At 41.6% G+C, this 20078-nt stretch overlaps 1 protein-coding gene across 3 annotated transcripts; it reads right to left on the bottom strand.

Annotated features, from left to right (window-relative positions):
- Positions 1 to 1058: 1058 nt before the first annotated feature.
- On the bottom strand, positions 1059 to 15723 carry LOC124279710 (caspase-2-like). Of its 3 annotated transcripts, none has more exons than XM_046715565.1 (10): positions 15624 to 15723; positions 13770 to 13947; positions 12368 to 12887; positions 10798 to 10860; positions 9544 to 9674; positions 6384 to 6560; positions 5216 to 5435; positions 4714 to 4842; positions 4160 to 4269; positions 1059 to 1524 (listed from the first exon to the last, which is right to left on the bottom strand). In XM_046715565.1, the coding sequence occupies exons 1-10, from the start codon at positions 15683 to 15685 to the stop codon at positions 1390 to 1392; spliced, it is 1725 nt and encodes a 574-aa protein (XP_046571521.1). In that variant the 5' UTR covers positions 15686 to 15723; the 3' UTR covers positions 1059 to 1389. The 3 variants fall into 3 exon arrangements, with proteins under 3 accessions (XP_046571521.1, XP_046571522.1, XP_046571523.1); XM_046715566.1 differs by lacking the exon at positions 15624 to 15723 and adding an exon at positions 15552 to 15610; XM_046715567.1 differs by lacking the exon at positions 15624 to 15723 and adding an exon at positions 15066 to 15183.
- Positions 15724 to 20078: the final 4355 nt, after the last annotated feature.

Here is a 20078-nt window from a genome sequence, read left to right on the forward strand (position 1 = left end):
TGCAGCAATCACTGTAAACTCTAGAGTTAAAGTACTGTCGGAAATAGAAAAAAACTGTTGTTTTGCATATATATCTACAATTTATGTAGTTAATATGTGAAAATGTGAAATATCTGTTAAACTAAGTTCGGCCTAACTACAGTCTCAGTGGTAGGGAGATGGGAAATGTAGAAAAAGGACTTTACTGAGGAGAGATTAGTGCAGAAATGAGCAATGCAGGTTTTTTCTAAGTCGAAAGCGACTTATTTGGAACAGACCATGGCTTTATGCAAATTAGTGTGCGATGATATTGTATTACAAATGAAACTTTTTAAATGCCCATTTTGAGATTAAAATTAGTTTCATTATAAACGAAAGCTGACATAAAAAATAACAACTTTAAGACTGAAACTATTAAGGGTGCAGCTACCAAGGAATCTCTCTATCACTATAAAAAGAGGCGCCGTCTCAAAAGCAAAACCAGGACAGGTGTTGCAGATGGTGGTGGGGGTCGGTCTAGGGGATAGAAATATCCGCTAAGATGAGACAATCCTTTAGGGGACTTAAACTGGGGAAATAAACGGAATATCATAACAATTTACTAATAACATCCAGTCCTGTCGATCTTCGGCTGGTCATGTCACCTATATTTTTAGACATTTAATACGATGGCTAATTTATTCTTTTCTATGGGTATCATACTCTTTTACATATCTCAACATAAACTTTATTAAAGAAAGACACGTAAGATGTTAATCAATAGATGAGACATATACAACGCACATGTAAAAGCATAAAATATCTTTGAGATGACCCCTTGGGCCTGTATGCAGCAAATGTACTTCATGCCAGGTGAGTCAACGGTCCATCGTCATACCTGGCTGAGCAACCTAATTGCCATCTATAGTCTGATCTATTGTTTTCAGCAGCTATTCATATTTTTTCTAAGTTTTGCACGATGTTACGAGTAAACATGCTTTTCTGGATGTCCTATTACACATCCTACTGAACGCTCAGTTAGGCCGATGTGGGTTATTTCGACATATGCTATTTGCAATTGTGTAAATTTTTGGGGACAATTTTCGACAGTACTTTAGTTGACACACTCACACTTGCTACATGATATCCTGCCATTACTGAATTGTGTCATACCTCTAGACAGATTGATATACATATCATCACATTGTTTCATTAACCAAGGCACTCCCCTCAACGCTTTCACCATCAGGATGGTGTCATTAACCAAGGCACTCCCCAAGATACTCTATCAGGATGTGACACATATCTTCATATTGTGTTATGGTCTATGGTGCCCCGCTAGCTGCTCCACACCCTCAGGACTTCTTCCACATGTAGGCCACATGCAGCGATGGAGACCACCACACTTCTTCTTTACTTTCTGAAAACAACTTATCCACTGCCAATGCCAGGGAAGAAGAAAAGGTGAGGCTTTCTGAGGGTGCTCATGTACTCCGACATCTGTGTCATGCGGTCCATGTCAATCTGTGGACAGCGGGACACCTTCTTGGACACCAGGTGGTTCACCTGAAAGTAAACAGTCTGATCTTGAGATCTCATGCTCCACAAGTTATCCATGTTAATACAGGCCCATTTGCACTGAGCAACTGTAGTAACAATCTTTCTCAGGCACACCTATCTTGTGAATTAGGACCTACATTTGTGTGTGATTGAGTTTAGTTTTAGCAACATTTAGTTTTTAGCAACATTCCAGTTATATTTCGGCGGGGGACACCAGAGATGGGCTTCACACATTCTACCCATGTGGGGAATCGAACCCGGGTCTTTGGCGTGACGAGTGAACGCTTTAACCAACGGGCTACCCCACCACCCCAGGACCTATATGAAGTCTCTCACCAGACACCTGTCTGTATATAATAGGACCTACATTAGGCCTCACACAAGACACCTGTCTGTATATACTAGGACCTATGTCAGGTCTCACATCAGACACCTGTCTGTAAATACTAGGACCTACATTAGGTCTCACACCAGACACCTGTCTGTATATACTAGGACCTATGTCAGGTCTCACATCAGACACCTGTCTGTATATACTAGGACCTATGTCAGGTCTCACACCAGACACCTGTCTGTATATACTAGGACCTATGTCAGGTCTCACACCAGACACCTGTCTGTATATACTAGGACCTATGTCAGGTCTCACATCAGACACCTGTCTGTATATACTAGGACCTATGTCAGGTCTCACATCAGACACCTGTCTGTATATACTAGGACCTATGTCAGGTCTCACACCAGACACCTGTCTGTATATACTAGGACCTATGTCAGGTCTCACATCAGACACCTGTCTGTATATACTAGGACTAGGACCTATGTCTAGGTATGTCTCTCACATCAGACACCTGTCTGTATATACTAGGACCTATGTCAGGTCTCTCACACCAGACACCTGTCTGTATATACTAGGACCTATGTCAGGTCTCACACCAGACACCTGTCTGTATATACTAGGACCTATGTCAGGTCTCACACCAGACACCTGTCTGTATATACTAGGACCTATGTCAGGTCTCACACCAGATATACTAGGACCTATGTCAGGTCTCACACCAGACACCTGTCTGTATATACTAGGACCTATGTCAGGTCTCACACCAGACACCTGTCTGTATATACTAGGTCTCACAGACACCTGTCTGTATATACACCTAGACACCTGTCTGTATATACTAGGACCTATGTCAGGTCTCACACCAGACACCTGTCTGTATATACTAGGACCTATGTCAGGTCTCACACCAGACACCTGTCTGTATATACTAGGACCTATGTCAGGACTCACATCAGACACATGTCTGTATATACTAGGACCTACACTCACACCAGACACCTGTCTGTATATACTAGGACCTATGTCAGGTCTCACACCAGACACCTGTCTGTATATACTAGGACCTATGTCAGGTCTCACACCCTATGTCGACACCACCTGTCTGTATATACTAGGACCTACATCAGGTCTCACACCAGACACCTGTCTGTATATACTAGGACCTGTCTGTATATCAGGGTCTCACACCAGACACCTGTCTGTATATACTAGGACCTATGTTAGGTCTCACATCAGACACCTGTCTGTGAGGTGAGGTGAGTGAGGGGTTTTAGGACGACACATGTCTGTATATACTAGGACCTATGTCAGGTGAAGCTGGTTTTATAGTGCTAGCAGACACCTGTCTGAATATATACTAGGACACATTATACTGTCGAGTTGGTCAGTCCTTGTTGTTCCACATTAATGCGAGAGCCAGACAGGGACCAACAAGTACCATATTCTCACATCTTTTGACACCTGTCTGTATATACCTTCCACTCTATGGGCGGGGTCTCACACCAGACACCTCTCACTGTATATACTAGGACCTATGTCAGGTCTCACACCAGACACCTGTCTGTATATACTAGGACCTATGTCAGGTCTCACACCAGACACATGTCTGTATATACTAGGACCTATGTCAGGTCTCACACCAGACACCTGTCTGTATATACTAGGACCTATGTCAGGTCTCACACCAGACACCTGTCTGTATATACTAGGACCTATGTCAGGTCTCACACCAGACACCTGTCTGTATATACTAGGACCTACATTAGGGCTCTCACCAGGCATTTGTCTGTATATACTAGGACCAACATTAGGTCTCACACCGAACACCTGTCTGTATATACTAGGACCTACATTAGGTCTCTCACCACACACTTGCTGTATATACTATGACCTGCTGGTCTTACACCAGACACCTGTCTGTATATCCTAGGACCTACATTAAGTCACACAATGTAGAAGATCTGGTCTGGATTTCAGCAACCCATGCTAGTTGTACGAGATTACTCATCAGATTGTTTTGTCAGGCCTACATGGTAAGGTCTCTCACCACACACATGTACTATGACCTAAGGGTCTGATCACTAGACCTATCACATTGTGTCTGTATATCTGTTTCAGGCAACCCAGACGCTTTGTCAGGCTCACTGACTAAGATGATGCATGACATCACATTCAAACTGTACGCATTGAAGCACATGATGCAAATCACTTGATTTTACTAATTGAATATATATACTGGAATATTGTGGAGGCATTAAACAACAATCAAACAAGCAGCAGAGATCTTAATGTTATACCTACCCTATTCAGCATAGTGCAGATGTCCTCATTCTTGGCATGCCTCATGAAGATCTGTACGACGGCCTCAATGTACCAACTCCCTCGCTCCCGATTACGCCACGCATAGTAACCTGCCCACATCAAACATTAAACAGTCAACTGACTTCAGATAAGGTCCATGTGTCATTGGGTTTTCAAATCAACTGCCAGGCAAGCCTGGAAGAATCATACCATACAGACTCATCATCCAATCAAAATTCCCATCTTCATGAAGTCTGCAGACGGTAGCAGGGATCCTTCAGTTATCAACAAGAAACAGAACCAGAATTCTGTGTAGCTAACCTGAATTATGAACAATTGTTTTATGATACTGACACCATCATTTCTCGACAAATTTCTGTATGAAGAGAGGTTTAACTGAATCAAGTCAAACAATAAAAATCCTTTCTGTTGCAGCATTGTCTACAACACTGAAGTGGACAACCAGTCAACCAGTCAACCTTAAACAAGAATGATGGCCATTATCATTCACACAAACTTTCAGCCTGTGGTGTAAGCTACTGTAAGCTACTCACCATACTGGGTGGGGTAGCAGATGACCATATCGGACATGGTGGGCAGCTGTTTCCAGGGCTCGGGGCAGACAGGAGGACCCCCATCTGTCTCGTCTGCCTTCTCCAGCCGCACCCCAGGGTCCAGAGCCCCTGCAACAAAAGAACATCATCTTTACAAGATGTATGGATGGATCTATGGGAAAAGGTTTCGGCCAGGTTTTTGCTCTTCTGTTTAATCAATATCACTCAATATCACCAAATGCAATCCCAACAAAAAATAGTAAGTCTCATGCATTCAGCTAAAAGAGAAAGGAAGCCACAAGCTATCTAGTGACCATGACCTTGCACTGTGGTCACCCACAAGATGTTGACATTTTCATGAAGACAAATTTTATTGTGCCAAGTTCATGTTAAGTGACTTTGACCGTCAATATTAACCAATCGTATGTCAGGGGTACAACATGCATGCTTATCATGTCTCTACCAGCTATCACAACTAGGCTGACAAGTCTGCAACACAAACCTCCACGGCACGCTTGAATGAAGAAAACTTTGGGTTTGCCAATCAGTCCTCTACACTGGGTGTTGTCGAACATCATGAAGATCTCATTGAGTGGGATCTTCTTGCCATCTGTACCGAACACATACCCCTCTTCCCCATGGCTCAGGAGGCAGACAACGCAGCAGTTGGACTCAGCGTGCTCAGGCAAGGAGGAAAACAGCTTCAGCTTTGTCACTATACCCTGCAATATTGTACAGGAGTCATTGAGATGACACCATGAACCAGGCATCCTGCATTCAATTTCTAAAAGAATACAATATTTCAACCAACATGTCTGAAAAATCACTTCACTTGCAACATCATCACATTCTATCACTGACATGAACCATGTCATTCAGAACACCAAACACCCATATTGAGCATATGATGACAACAGTCACGTCAGTTACTGAAACACCTAGTTGCACTGATACTCAGTCAGACTGACTCACATAGACGCTGACAGACTCATACACTCAGTCACACTGACTCACATAGACACTGACAGACTCATACACTCAGTCACACTGACTCACATAGACACTGACAGACTCATACACTCAATCACACTGACTCACAGTCATGCTGACACAGTCACACTGACTCACAGTCATGCTGACAGTCACACTGACACACAGTTTAACTGACTCAGTCAGTCATGCTGACAGTCACACTGACACACAGTTTAACTGACTCACAGTTTAACTGACTCAGTCACAGTCACACAGTCATGATGACAGTCACATTGCTGACACACAGTTTAACTGACACAGTCATGCTGCCAGTCACAGTTTATGCTGACAGTCACACTGACAGTTTAACTGACTCAGTCACACAGTCATGCTCAGTCACACAGTCATGCTGACAGTCACATTGACACAGTTTAACTGACACAGTCATGCTGACAGTCACACACAGTTTAACTGACTCAGTCAGTCACACTGACACACACAGTTTAACTGACTCAGTCACACAGTCATGCTGACAGTCACATTGACACAGTTTAACTGACACAGTCATGCTGACACAGTCACACACAGTTTAACTGACTCAGTCACACAGTCATGCTGACAGTCACACTGTTTAATTGACACAAAGTCACACTGACTCACTATCAGTCAGTTTAAGAGACCTCCTATCATTAACTCACCTGTGCACTGAGGCCATCTTTATCATTATACACCAGGACATCGAAGTGAAGTTGCTTGAGCAGGTTATGGAGATTGTCACGATCGATGTCGGTCCCTCGACGTGGAGGTTTGTTGATGACTTCATTGACGTTGATGATGAGGGCCTTGCCTCGAGGTAGTTTCTGCATGGGGTATGACTGGGAAGAAGGAAAAGGGCCTTTCAAACAAACTTTAATGTTCCCATGGCAACAAATGTTTCTAACTTTGAATATACTTTTGGTCAAACATACTACAATCCTCATGACACCAGAATTGCCCTATTTCAGTTAAGCACATATTCCTTTCGGCAGTTTAACCTATTCAACACCGTAGGCTGGAAAACCGGCCAAACGTCACAAGTCCCTTAGACACCATAGGCTGGTAAACCGGCCAGGCAGTAGTCGCATCAAAATGATACATAATTTTAGGAACCTAATTAACATATGATTCTTTTATCAAATCTTATCACTTTTCACAATGTCTGAAAACACTTATTAAATTTCAAATGACAATATATTATCTACAGGATTAGAATTATAAACTATTTTAAGCAATGTTATTGAAAAAAAACAATTCTCGGACACATGCTTCAGCAACGGGTCCACAGCAAAGTTGTCAAAGAGCAAAGTAACAATGTTTCGAGGAAATAATTAAACACACTGAATAAACTGAAGAATAAAATCAGCAACAGTACTCATAAAAGTTGTCAAACGTGCATTATAACTTACTATTTCCATCCTTTTGAGCGATCGTGTAATGTAATTCAAGTGACATCTCGGCTTTCGTTGCCTCGAACTTTACACTCGGACACGATGTTTAATGCTAAAATATATGCATGAAGCATTTTTGTCACAGGTCATAACCTAGCACGATACATCCACTAAGTTCCATAATATACGTATAGGTAGTGACTTTTTGCGTAACACTCTCAGAATAGCGTGATTTTACCCAAAACTTTCGTCTGAAACTTTAAGTTTTTGTTTACGAGGATGGTATCCATTGCTGCAATATGATTGGCTGCCTTAGATCACGTGTACAATTTTGACCAATCACGATCCTTATAGCAGATTGTGGCGAAAAAAGCATCATTAGAAACCAATCTTTATCCAATAAAATCACTTCTTACAACTGTGAAAATACTCTTGGCAAGGGTACAGTGATATTGTTGATGTAGAGAGCTTTCAAACGATACCTGCCATCAAACGAATTGCCTCACATGTTACTTATACGAAGCTTCGAAAACCGAGGTATTTCCCGCTGTTGTATCACGTAACCGAGCGGAAAGCCACTGATATCGGGAAATAGACGACCATACACATTATTTGAGAAATCTTTTTGAAAATAATTTTCCGATTGTGTTAAAATGAAAATATAGAAGAAAAAGGTAAGGGGATATTATTACATGTTACAAATGGAAAAAAATCGCCACATTTTTTGCTTCCTTCGTGGTTTATCTGGACATTATAATGTTAAAGCTTGCAATTTCATTAAAAATTAACTTATTTAAGTTGTAGTTGGATTATGTGAATAATATCATCAAAAAAATATATTTCATATTTATAAACAATAGGATTAGACCTTTCAAATGGTGTATGATATGTAGTACCAATAATGTTTTACAAGCTGATATTTTCCTTGATAACCATAGGCTCCAACCTCAGTGTCTCTGGGAACTCGGTGTCATGGCAGTAAAAGCCTCTGGTTGACTGGTGTTGAAAGAGTTAAGCTACAACCAAAGGTCACTACACAGAATTTAGGGGTATTTCCTAAGCACTGACTTCCTTGTTGCAAGAGACTGATTATTTATTACAAGGGGATGGTGAGTTAGCAGACTTATGCGAGTGTCACCAAACCTATTACCATTGCCAGGGGTGGTTGTAAAACATAACACACATTTTCTAAGAAGATATATCCAGGGAGAGCTGTTCATCAATATGACAAGCATTAAACCTCCGATCACACCTTCAGTTCCCCTACCCACCCATCATAAATCTCCGATCACACCTCCCGTCCCCCTACCCACCCATCAAAAACCTCCGATCACACCTTCAGTTCCCCTACCCACCCATCAAAACCTCAGTTCCCTCCCTCCTTCCCCTACCCACCCATCAAAACCTCCGATCACACCTCCTGTCCCCTACCCACCCATTAAAACCTCCGATCACACCTCCTGTCAGCCTACCCACCCATCAAAACCTCTGATCACACCTCCCGATCACACCCTCCCGTCACACCTTCCTTCCCCTACCCACCATCAAAACCTCCTACACCACCTCCGATACCCACCCATCAAACACCTTCTCGATCACACCTCCTGTCGCCCTACCCACCCATCAAAACCTCTGATCACACCTCCCGTCCCCTCCTACCCACCCATCAAAACCTCTGATCACACCTCCCTCCCCCCCACCCACCAATCAAACCTCCTGTCAGCCTACTCACCCACCTCTGATCACACCTCCTGTCCCCCTACCCACCCACCCATCAAAACCCTGTCTGATCACACCTCCTCCACCTCCCTGTCGCCCCCCACCCATCAAAACCTCTCATCACACCTCCGTCCCCTACCCACCCATCAAACACCTTCTGATCACACCTCCTGTCCCTACTCACCCATCAAAACCTCCGATCACACCTCCTCCTCCCCCTACCCACCCATCAAAACCTCTGATCACACCTCCTGTCGCCTACCCACCCATCAAAACCTCTGATCACACCTGTCTCCCACCCATCAAAACCCCCGATCCACACCCCCTCCCCCTACCCACCCATCAAAACCTTCACCACCTCCTGTCCCTACCCACCCATCAAAACCTCCAATCCACCTCCCGTCCACCCATCAAAAACCTCCGAATCACACCTCCTGTCCCCCCACCCACCCACCCACCCTCCCTCGTCCCCCTACCCACCCACCATAAACCTTCGATAACACCTCCTGTCCCCCTACACACCCATCATAACCTTGAATCACACCTCCTGTCCCCCTACCCACCCAATAATACATCAATGGCTCCTGAAGTGATCCAGAGCAGGGTGAGTTAATCAAATGGTGTGTGCGAATTGTGTCAAGTTAGGAGCGTCAAGAGTGCAGTGTAACAAATCACAACATCCCCTTTATAACAGCCATGTTCTTGTGTTTACCTTTCGATGACACGCAAGGAAGAACTGCCGGGATGTATGGTCGACCTTGACGTTGACTGGCCCATCTGTAAGGTCAATCTGAGCATCCTCGGTCTCATCAAAGGTGCTAGCTAGCTGGACTGCTTCAGAATCTGGGGACAAGGATCAACACTGGCTCAACATGCACACATTAGTGAGTGAGAGACTATTGCTTAGTACCTCAAAGTGGTTCTATTAAGCAGCGGACCATCTGATAGGGATTCTAATCTTCTTACTATAGGGGCATTGTAGACAGTAACTGTACTGCTGTCATCTGTGGCGTGTCTGTGCCTTAACCAGGAAACCAGTGGGTGACAGCATGAGCATCTCACTGTGCAGTACATACAAAAGCCAATAGTCACATCCAACAGGTGGCCCCCCACACAGGGGCTACCTACCCCCTTGTTACCTCAAGGTGGGTAACATACCCATGTACAATACAATGTACACATAAGCTGGCATATACAGATATTTAATAATTCATCTGACAAAACACATCTGTCCATTTTGTAATTCTTTATAATGGAAACCTAATACTTTATAACACTCACAGCTTTTAGTGAATAAGATGCTAATGAACTAGAAATGATCAAGTCCTTTTTGCAGACAGACTTGTGTTTTATCAGGAAGGTTTCCCCGGGATATGGCAGACAGAACATATGAATAATAAAATAGTTCAAATCCCATTTGAATTGAATGGTAGTCTATATGATGTTCTGTCACAAGTGCCATTATTTTAGAAAGGGCAAAAAGCATTTATCTGGCATTTCCACCAGAGCTTTGTTGATATTGACAACTTTCCAACAAATGCACAGATAACGAGTAACATGCACACAATTTGGAATCATAGATTATCTATCCATCACCATATTTTCTTGAGTATAGTGTACACCCAAACATAATGCACTACCCCATCTATAGGAGGCAGTATTTGTGGAATTTCTATACGAGTATAATGCACAAACATAAAACTACATCAAAACTACATCATATCCCTTCAGTGAATTCAGCTATGATGTATTAATAAACTTTACCTAAATTTTTTTTTTTTGAAATTTGGTATTAAACATTGCAGGACATGATTTACTGTCTACATTTCATGTCCATATCTCCTGTTCATTTTGGCAATGTTTCTTGAATTACAACTGAAATAGATGTCACACTTTAGGATGGACACAGTACAAGAAACGTGATCAGAGAACCCAGCAATACAGAGCTGCAGACAGGAGTGGTCACCTGTTGTATCACTGGACGGCTGGTGTGGAGAGGACACCTGGACAGGCCTCTTGTTCATGGCATCTGAAAAGCGAGATTTCAAAGGAAATGATGTCATCCAAAATTTGAAAGCATTCTCCCAACAAACAATCTGTTAACCTGATGATAACCTGGTATGGGATGCTGTTTGGAAAACTTTTGTGCATCAAAATTCACAGGAGGTTTTTAGCCATGAATGGATGTGTTGCCACTGCGAACCAGTTAGATCTTATTAACTAAGACTTATTATTACCTACTGAGGGCGAAAAATATCGTTGGGTACATATTTTTCATACAATGCCCTAGGGCAAAATATTACTTTGTCATGGTGACGGATGTCATGAACAATGCTATGACGTCATGTTTCTTATATGATCGTTGCATTCTACATAGGCTGACGGCAGGTAGCTAGCCTATGTTTGAAAGTATACTCCTCACAAAAAGTTAAGCAACACAAATTTGTAGTCTCATTACATTTTCATTTATTGAAATTTCAAATCATGGAATGATGCAATAGAAAGGTTAAATATGTATACACACGATTAACAAAATGAAATGAAATGGTATTGAGCAATAATAGACTTACAAATCATCAAAAGCATGTACCCGCGAAACAGTCGTGCAAAATGTGCTGCATTGATGGAGCAAAATGTTATCATTAAGGTTCAAGTCAGTTTTGGACAGTGAAGCAGTGTTCAGTTACGCGTATGACCACCATGAGCACAAATGCAAGCTTCTACACGTCTTTGCATTGACCAAATGAGCCTTTAAAGTTGCTGTTGTGGAATGTTCTGCCATTCTCTGTAACGCCTGCTCAAGGTCATCCAGAGTCTGGGGTTCACATGGAGACCGTAAACACGACTTCCAATAATGTCCCAAGCATGTTCAATGGGATTAAGATCAAGTGACCTTGCAGGCCAGTCCATATGTGTGATGTTGTTGATCTAAACAACATCGCTAACAACTCATTCTCGCCATTATCATCCATGGACGGGCATTATCACCCATTAAAATGAAGTTAGGACCCGCTTGTTGTGCCAGAGGAATGATTACAGGTAGGTTTACAATGATCAGGGTGCATGTGTGAAGAGTGGTGCACATTCATCCCACACATTTTGCATGTTGTTTCTGAGTGTGGTTGTGTTCGGGTTATGTTGTCAATGTTATCAGATAAATTAATTTGACAGTCACTAAAGGTTATGTATTCTTTGAATATTTACCTTTCAGTAACATGTCGGCAAAAATTGCTATCGAAATTGATAAAGATATTACACTGAAAATACTTGTTGCTTATTTTTTTGTGAGGAGTATAGATTTGGGTGTATTTTTCTCAATTTAACGACTTCGGTAATAAACAGAATATTATGTTCGTGCCCAATATCATACTATGTTTACGACACTCGTGCCTCAATATAGGTATATCCCTCGCTCTTGCTCGGAAAATACCAACATTTAGGCATTTGTGTCGTAATCATAGTATGATATGGGCACTCATATAATATCCTCTATTTAGTACCTAGATAAATACACTGAGCCCTTGTAGGCTTCTCACCTAGGCTGTCACATCGGGAGAGATGATAAGGGGTGTATTTATCCCCTGACAAGTTTGCTGGAGGGACCATGTAGTTCTCAAGGTGGTCGACCGGCACAAATCGACTGATGTGGACAACCCCAGGTTCAGATATCCAGTGTTTGAATATGTGCCTTGGCTCCCCTTGTTCATAGCCTTTATGTCCATCTGTAAACATTTGTTTCTTCTTCTCAGCACTCTCAGAGTTTTCCTCACTGGATAAATACTTGATCATTAAATTCTGACTATCCTTGTCTTTGATACACAGGACTTGGGGGGATGGTGAATGAGCTCGTTTACGTGAACACTCGCCCGATTCTGATGTGGATGACTTTTCATCATTTGATGATTCACATTTATTATCTTCACATTTAAGGAAGTCCAGCACATGTTCTTGGTCATCTTCTTTCAGTGCTTCACAGAACTTGGAGAAGGCTTCAGGTCCTCGTGTTGGAAGAACATTGAGCAGTTCCTCCACCTGCTGGTCGGGTGGACGGTTGTACTGAAACAGAACACAGGGAGACTTAGATAACCTGCTGGTCGGGTGGACGGTTGTACTGAAACAGAACACAAGGAGACTTAGATAACCTGCTGGTCGGGTGGACGGTTGTACTGAAACAGAACACAAGGACACTTAGATAACCTGCTGGTCGGGTGGACGGTTTGTACTGAAACAGAACACAGGGAGACTTAGATAACCTGCTGGTCGGGTGGACGGTTGTACTGAAACAGAACACAAGGACACTTAGATAACCTGCTGGTCGGGTGGACGGTTGTACTGAAACAGAACACAGGGAGACTTAGATAACCTGCTGGTCGGGTGGACGGGTTTGTACTGAAACAGAACACAAGGAGACTTAGATAACCTGCTGGTCGGGTGGACGGTTTGTACTGAAACAGAACACAAGGACACTTAGATAACCTGCTGGTCGGGTGGACGGTTTGTACTGAAACAGAACACAAGGACACTTAGATAACCTGCTGGTCGGGTGGACGGTTTGTACTGAAACAGAACACAAGGAGACTTAGATAACCTGCTGGTCGGGTGGACGGTTTGTACTGAAACAGGAACAGATAAGGAGACTTAGGATAACCTGTACTGAAACAGAACACTAGGACTTGATAACGGCTGGTGTACTTGTACTGAAACAGAACACAAGGACACTTAGATAACCTGCTGGTCGGGTGGACGGTTTGTACTGAAACAGAACACAAGGAGACTTAGATAACCTGCTGGTCGGGTGGACAGTTTTAGAACCGTTCAGATTCCTGAGGTGGAACTGCACAAAACCCCTCACAGGTCCTGTGAGTCACAGGACCTGTGAGAGGTTTTGTTCAGTTGGGACACAACCTATGTTGAAGCAGTGATGACACCTGCACTTACCTGGATGGTACGGACATTTCTAGGGTTGAGAACCTTTCTGGATATCAGCTGGGTAAACAATCCGTCTCTGGGGTTGACATTTTCCACAAGGTTGGCACGCTGCTTTATTAAAATTTCTTTATGTTTTTTCTCCATCCTGCTCTCCCACTTCCTAATGCGCACCAAGAGGATGTAACATCTGCAACAAACGCCACGACATGTGGATGACAACCCAATACGATACAAGGCCTAGGAATAATCTCCTCCATTAATAATAGTAACTGAGTTGGCTCCGACACCAAGTAGAACAGTATTACAGTTGTATTAAGGCATATCTACTCATTGTGGGAGGAAAGCCCACACTGATACAGGTATGCCACAATCAGCTTACTGGATGTGCCCATGGGATGTGATCAACATTTACCCATCATGCTATCATTATATCTGTAGGGCAGAAACATCATGTTGACCCCAAATGAAGGAGTAAAACATGAGGCAGAGGTCTAGGAGTCTGGATGGCATTTAATCTGGTAGGAGAGGCATCCTTCCATGCTAACAGTTCTGTATCAAGGTTTAAAATGGTATTGTTTAAAGGGAACATTGCTGTATGTCAGTAATCTTATAACATGTGATCCCAATTCCATGGCAATCTAAAACACATCCTTCATTAACAGTAGTGTGCCAATACAAAGGTAATATTTGTGTATTTTCAGTTATTTCTTGACTTTGCTTTTGTGAATAAATGAATGTGTCAACTCTTTTCCTTGCTGCTGTCATGTAAATCAGCAGAAGTGTCAATGGCCAGGGAACTGGATCAATCACACGCACTATTGGAGCCATACCATCACTCATCATACATCTAGTCCCAGTTGTTTTAGCCTATTCACTTCCCCACCAGAAGCTAATGGCCTCTGATGTGAAGGTTGAGTGTTATGTACCTTCTGAAGACTAGCTCATAAAGAAGGGACAATATCCATTTGTTTACTGTGGTCTAAATATTTCTAACGTCATTGTTGATGCTGATTTCATGGCTAAATCCTCATGGCTATGTCCTCTGTAATATACGTTGTCCTTCAGCTGTACTAGCTGACTGTCTCAATGTTTAGTGAATTCTGAGATAAACAACTGAATAAAATATGATAGTGTCCCCATCTAGTGTGAAGTACACGAGTGGGATATAGATGATCACATGTAAACATGACAGATGCAAATTGGTTATTGCATCAAACATAAAACTGCCAGTCCTGTATTATTTAGAAATTATAATGACCAACACAACTAGCTGTTGTGTGGGGAAACATGAAAATGGAGTCTAACCGTGCGCACAGCAACTGTTCGATAGTGATGCACCTTAATCCTCATCACTTTCTTTTGTTTTGAAAAACATCTCCGCAAGTTTGGACAGGTCTGAAGGGTTTCCCTAGCTATAAATAGATCATTCACGTGATCAGTTACCATGGTGAAATACCTGTTGAATCCAGCTATTTCTCAAATTCGCACACATTGATAAGAAAGTGGTAATGTAAAAACTCACACACTATCAACTAAATTTTTGAATGGACACAGATCAAGTTATATGGTGCGGTTACTGAAATAGTAAATAACGGCTTTTTTATGAATTTTCAACCATTAATTTCGTTTCGGCTAGTCAGGAAAATAGAGCACGGACTTCCAATTCCACGCTCATCCACATAATGTTATATAATTATTGTTAGTCAGGCACTACTGTTGAATAATTCGAAGATATATTGATACTCCAACACGTATCAAACTCATTATTTGTCATACTAAGAAATGAATTACCTTGAAATTTTCGCGGGAATACGTAGGTAACGGAAGTGCGGCTCTCTATCGGGTGAGTACAAAAACAGTTACCTTTTGAAACGGGAAAAGATTACTGGAAATAATGTACTGCTACGATTGTCCTTGACCCACATGTGCAGGACCGCCTACTTGTTTTAATCTGAAACAATGCAGTAATTTTTATAGGTAATATCTCATATTATTTACTTTCAACAACAGTATCTGCACGCCAGTAATACGTGTATACATGCGGGGAATGGGAAAATAGTATAGCCGATAGGTATGTGTAATGTATGCTCTTCAGTGCCATGTTATGGCATTAGTCATGAAACAGGCACGGTGCTTCATGGGCGACAACTGCTTTGTTACATTATGATTCAATAAAGAAGTTGTCATCCAAAAGTAGTTTTTGAAAGGCATTTAGAAGTTGGATGAACATGAATACATGACACGTTTTATGGATAACAACTTCTTATTTATTCTTTACACGACGTTTCAGAGCTAATTCTTGCTCCTTCATCATCCAACAGTATGTTGCCTTTACCATGTAATATATGTGTTTATATATGTACCTGGTGGGTAGAGGGTATAGGAAGGTTTATGCCTCCATCTATTACACGAAACAGAAAATAACTACTGTTTCTCACAAAAAGTATTAAATTTGTAACTGATACTGTTTCGCATGGACGCCTGGGAACAGGTCAAGAGGGTCAAAGGACAAAAGGGCCAAAATTGAAAAAGTCAAGAGGGCCAAAGAAAAGTAAAAAAGGCCAACGAAAAGTCAAAAGGGCCATAGACTTAAGTCAAAACATCCTAAACAGATCAGAGTGTCTCAGTGTTGTTTATTTAAAACATCTCAATTGAAAAATGACTCATATATAGTGAACTTTAACTGAAGTTAAAGATGTGTGATTTAGGAATCTATGGCCCCACCACCTCAGTGGAATGATGACGATGTCTATTGTGAACTTTAACTGAAGTTTCAGTTTTGGCCCTTTTGTCCTTTGGACCTTTTGACTATAACCCGGACGCCCAATATCGTGCCATTACGGTCATACATAATCTGTAAAAAATGAAGTAAATTACAATTCTAAATTCTTTTGTTCATAATTTGCACGCTTTTAGAACCAAATTCATATCCCTATTCACAGGTAACCTGCCTGGTATACTTTGTTCTGCGATGGTTTCAATATGGGACAACATGAACACCAAGTCAAACATGTTCACTGTAATAAATACATCCACAGTCCTTCACGGACCGAAGCACACAAGGGCGTTTATCAAAACAAAACGATACAATGCTCAGCGAAGCAAGTATTTATGTCCTATTGTGTTGAACTGTACATGACATAAGACTCTTTGTGAGATTATTTGTAATTATTTATTTATTTATTTATTTATTACGACGGGGCACATTTATGAAGACATGTACGTACCTCATGTTGAACTAAGGACTGTAGCTACTACCATTTTCCAACCTTTTCCTTTTTTAGTAGTTAAAGCATTCGCTCGTCACGCTGAAAACCCGGGTTCGATTCCCCACATGGGTACAATGTGTGAAACCCATTTCTGGTGTCCCCAGCCGTGACATTGCTGGAATATTGCTAAAAGCGGCGTAAAACTAAACTCACTTACGCAACGCGTGGATACGTGCCCATCAAACAGATGTGTTAGGGCCTGCATGATCGAGAATGTTATCAGTTTGCTTAGCGGGATACAAATACACCCTGACAATGATACTTTTTTCTAAAACTATTAATGTCACGACCACCAAGTAAATATATACGCTTACTTGAATACCACCAGTTATTCATGAATGTTAATGTGTGGGTTTTTTCTTTACGATTAGTCAGCAGTTTTAATGTTGTGCATTCCTATTCGTATAGTTTTGTGCATTCCGGTCATTGCCAAAAAATGTCAGTGAAAATTTGTCTTCTGATTTTCACTGTTCACATGGGACCGAATCAATCTTGGAAATGTTTTAACGGTGACAAAACACTTTGTTGACGGCTTAAGGTCGTGAAAATTATGGCAAGCCTACATGGAAATGATCGTGGTTTTGAGTGTAGTTGGAATACCTGTAACTAAAAGTGCACCAAATGTTGTTGCTGGGCATTTTGTTGTTCATTGTAAAATAAACATTCCTTCCGGGGGCGGTGCCAACAAAATAGCAATACAAGGGCCACGTGGTTGTTGTGGACGTCAGGTGGTAATTAACGTTGTGTGACGGGATGCATTTGACTGTGTTTGCGTAATGGTATGAGGAGACATCGTTGCATATTACAGGGTCGCTTTCAGGCAGCAGGGAATGTGTGTCAAGGGAATGACCGAAGTCATCTCATCTTGATGTCCCTTCTCACCAATGGACGTCACAGCTGCACAACGCACGCCCCACGTTGCTTGTGTTCAGAGATTTCATTGGACAACAGAAGTTACAGAACATAGCCGCACTCCCTCGACTGCTGTTTGGCCAGATCTGTCGCCCTTTATGGTAACAGTATTTCAATTTCCAAACTTTAAACATTTACATAGATTATTTCCCCTGCGAAAAAAGATCATTATGACTTCCTTGATGTGCTGGGTGGGTGGTTCAAGTGGATTTTACTATTCAGATGTGAATGGCACCAGAAATGAATGAGGGTTTGTATTGTATTCTGTATTCAGTAAGTAGAGGAAGACCCAGAAACAATGCAAGTAATAATGATGTATAGTAGATAGTTCATGTAAAATGTACCTGCATACCAATGACATGTCTATAGTCTATAATATTCACCTCATATCTAAGATGCCAGTGGCCTAGTTGTTGGACTGGAGGACTGTTAGCTGGATACACTGATTACGGGTTTGATTCCCAGATAAATCCTGATGTTGTTCCTAAGCTGTAGTGCCATACCAGTGCTTCACCAGGAGGAAGACCTCCCACACCTGGCGCACACACAGCAACCTGAGAAGACTTGGCTTAATAACTGAAATACAGTTGTTCAAAGGAGGCAACACACTTTGTCCAGGGATTAGATGAGGGACCTAAACATATCAGAATGTTGATATTTGGTCTGTATTTGATATGCTCCTTACAGAAACAATCTATAAAACAATGGCTCAGTGCAGATACCATCACTATTTCTTTAGCTTGTGAAATATATTGCTATGACCATGCAGAAAATAAATTCAGAACTAGTAAATAACATATTTTTGAAACCCCAACTTATCTACCTTTTCACCCATATACTTTAGCAGAATGATGTGGAACAGACCCTATTTGTTCAAAGATTGGTGAAGATACCTACAGTTGTATCCATGTACAAAGTCACGTGACACTTGCACAGTATGTACAGAGTTCAAAGAATATCCACATCTGAAGCTTCTACACCTTGTATATCTCCATTACAACAGATGGGAGAAGTAACTGATGTCTTTCAAAGAAATGATTCAGCGCGCGCTCATAATTATCATTTAACTCCACTCTCAGCAATATTCCAGTTTATGGTGGCAGTCTGTAAATTGTTTGGAGCAGACAATCCAGTGACATCATGAGCCTTGATCTAAGTAATTGGGATACAATGACGAGTGTCAATCAAGTCAGTCAGCCTGACCACCCGATCCTGTTAGTCGTCATATACAAAAGCATGGGTAGATTGAGAATAATTAAAACCCGGATCTTCATGGGTCTCAAAATTTATAAAGAACACTTTCCTCTTGCATTTATTTCAGAAAAAGTGTTTCAAATTATAAACAGGCAAGAAGAGATTGCACCCGCAACACAGGTAACAACAGCCACTCCTTAACACCTGAAAACTGGAGTCACAGATGAAGAACCACGTAATGAAGACGAACCCTTCCTGGATTGTAATACACAAAGACGTACTGAGTGAAAAATGTTTTATTTGACACTCCATTCACAACCATTTTCAAATAATACCCCTTCCAAACATACTGAGGGAAACAAATAAGGTAACACCACTTCATTGCAGTGTGCAGATATTTTTAGATTTTAACCCAATACAAAGCCTTTGAGGAAACCTGAAAAAGGATAAATGAACACATGCTTATTTGTTTCCTCAGTACATATTGGAAACATTTGTGCAGCACTGTTTCTGTGAAAATAATAGGCAGATTACAACTGGATACACCATCTTATAACAAGCAACTCTCAGCTACTACCTTGTTTCGAACACAGGTTGCTGAATGCTCATAAGTCCCATTCATAATACTGGGGATGGAAGCATGCCTATCTGAGTGTATTTGTAAAGGACCGTTCATAATTATAGCTGGGAGCTGCTGCTGATTTTTATGGAGAAACATGTACAATGACCCCCCCTCCCCCCAAAAGTAAGTGACCCCCCAGCACCCCCAATGTCATGTACAAAATTAACTTCTTGGAGAGGCATTTAGAAGTTGGAGCAGTAAGGAAGGATAACGATATATGGCTAAACAACAGCAATAAAGAAGTTGTTCATCCATATATTGTTATCCTTCCTTATGTACAAAATTGCTGACCCCCTAGTATATGTGTACAAAATTGATGAA

Source organism: Haliotis rubra, unplaced genomic scaffold (genome assembly GCF_003918875.1).
Source record: "Haliotis rubra isolate DU_JTF1 unplaced genomic scaffold, ASM391887v1 Scf255, whole genome shotgun sequence".
Lineage (NCBI taxonomy): Eukaryota > Metazoa > Mollusca > Gastropoda > Lepetellida > Haliotidae > Haliotis > Haliotis rubra.

Coding starts and splice junctions, on each gene's coding strand:
- LOC124279710 (XM_046715565.1), bottom strand. CDS start 15,685: ATGTGGGTCAAGGACAATCGTAGCAGTACATTATTTCCAGTAATCTTT. Junction 5,436..6,383: donor AAGATGGCCTCAGTGCACAG/GTGAGTTAATGA, acceptor ACAATATTGCAG/GGTATAGTGACAAAGCTGAA. Junction 4,270..4,713: donor CTGCTACCCCACCCAGTATG/GTGAGTAGCTTA, acceptor TGATGTGGGCAG/GTTACTATGCGTGGCGTAAT.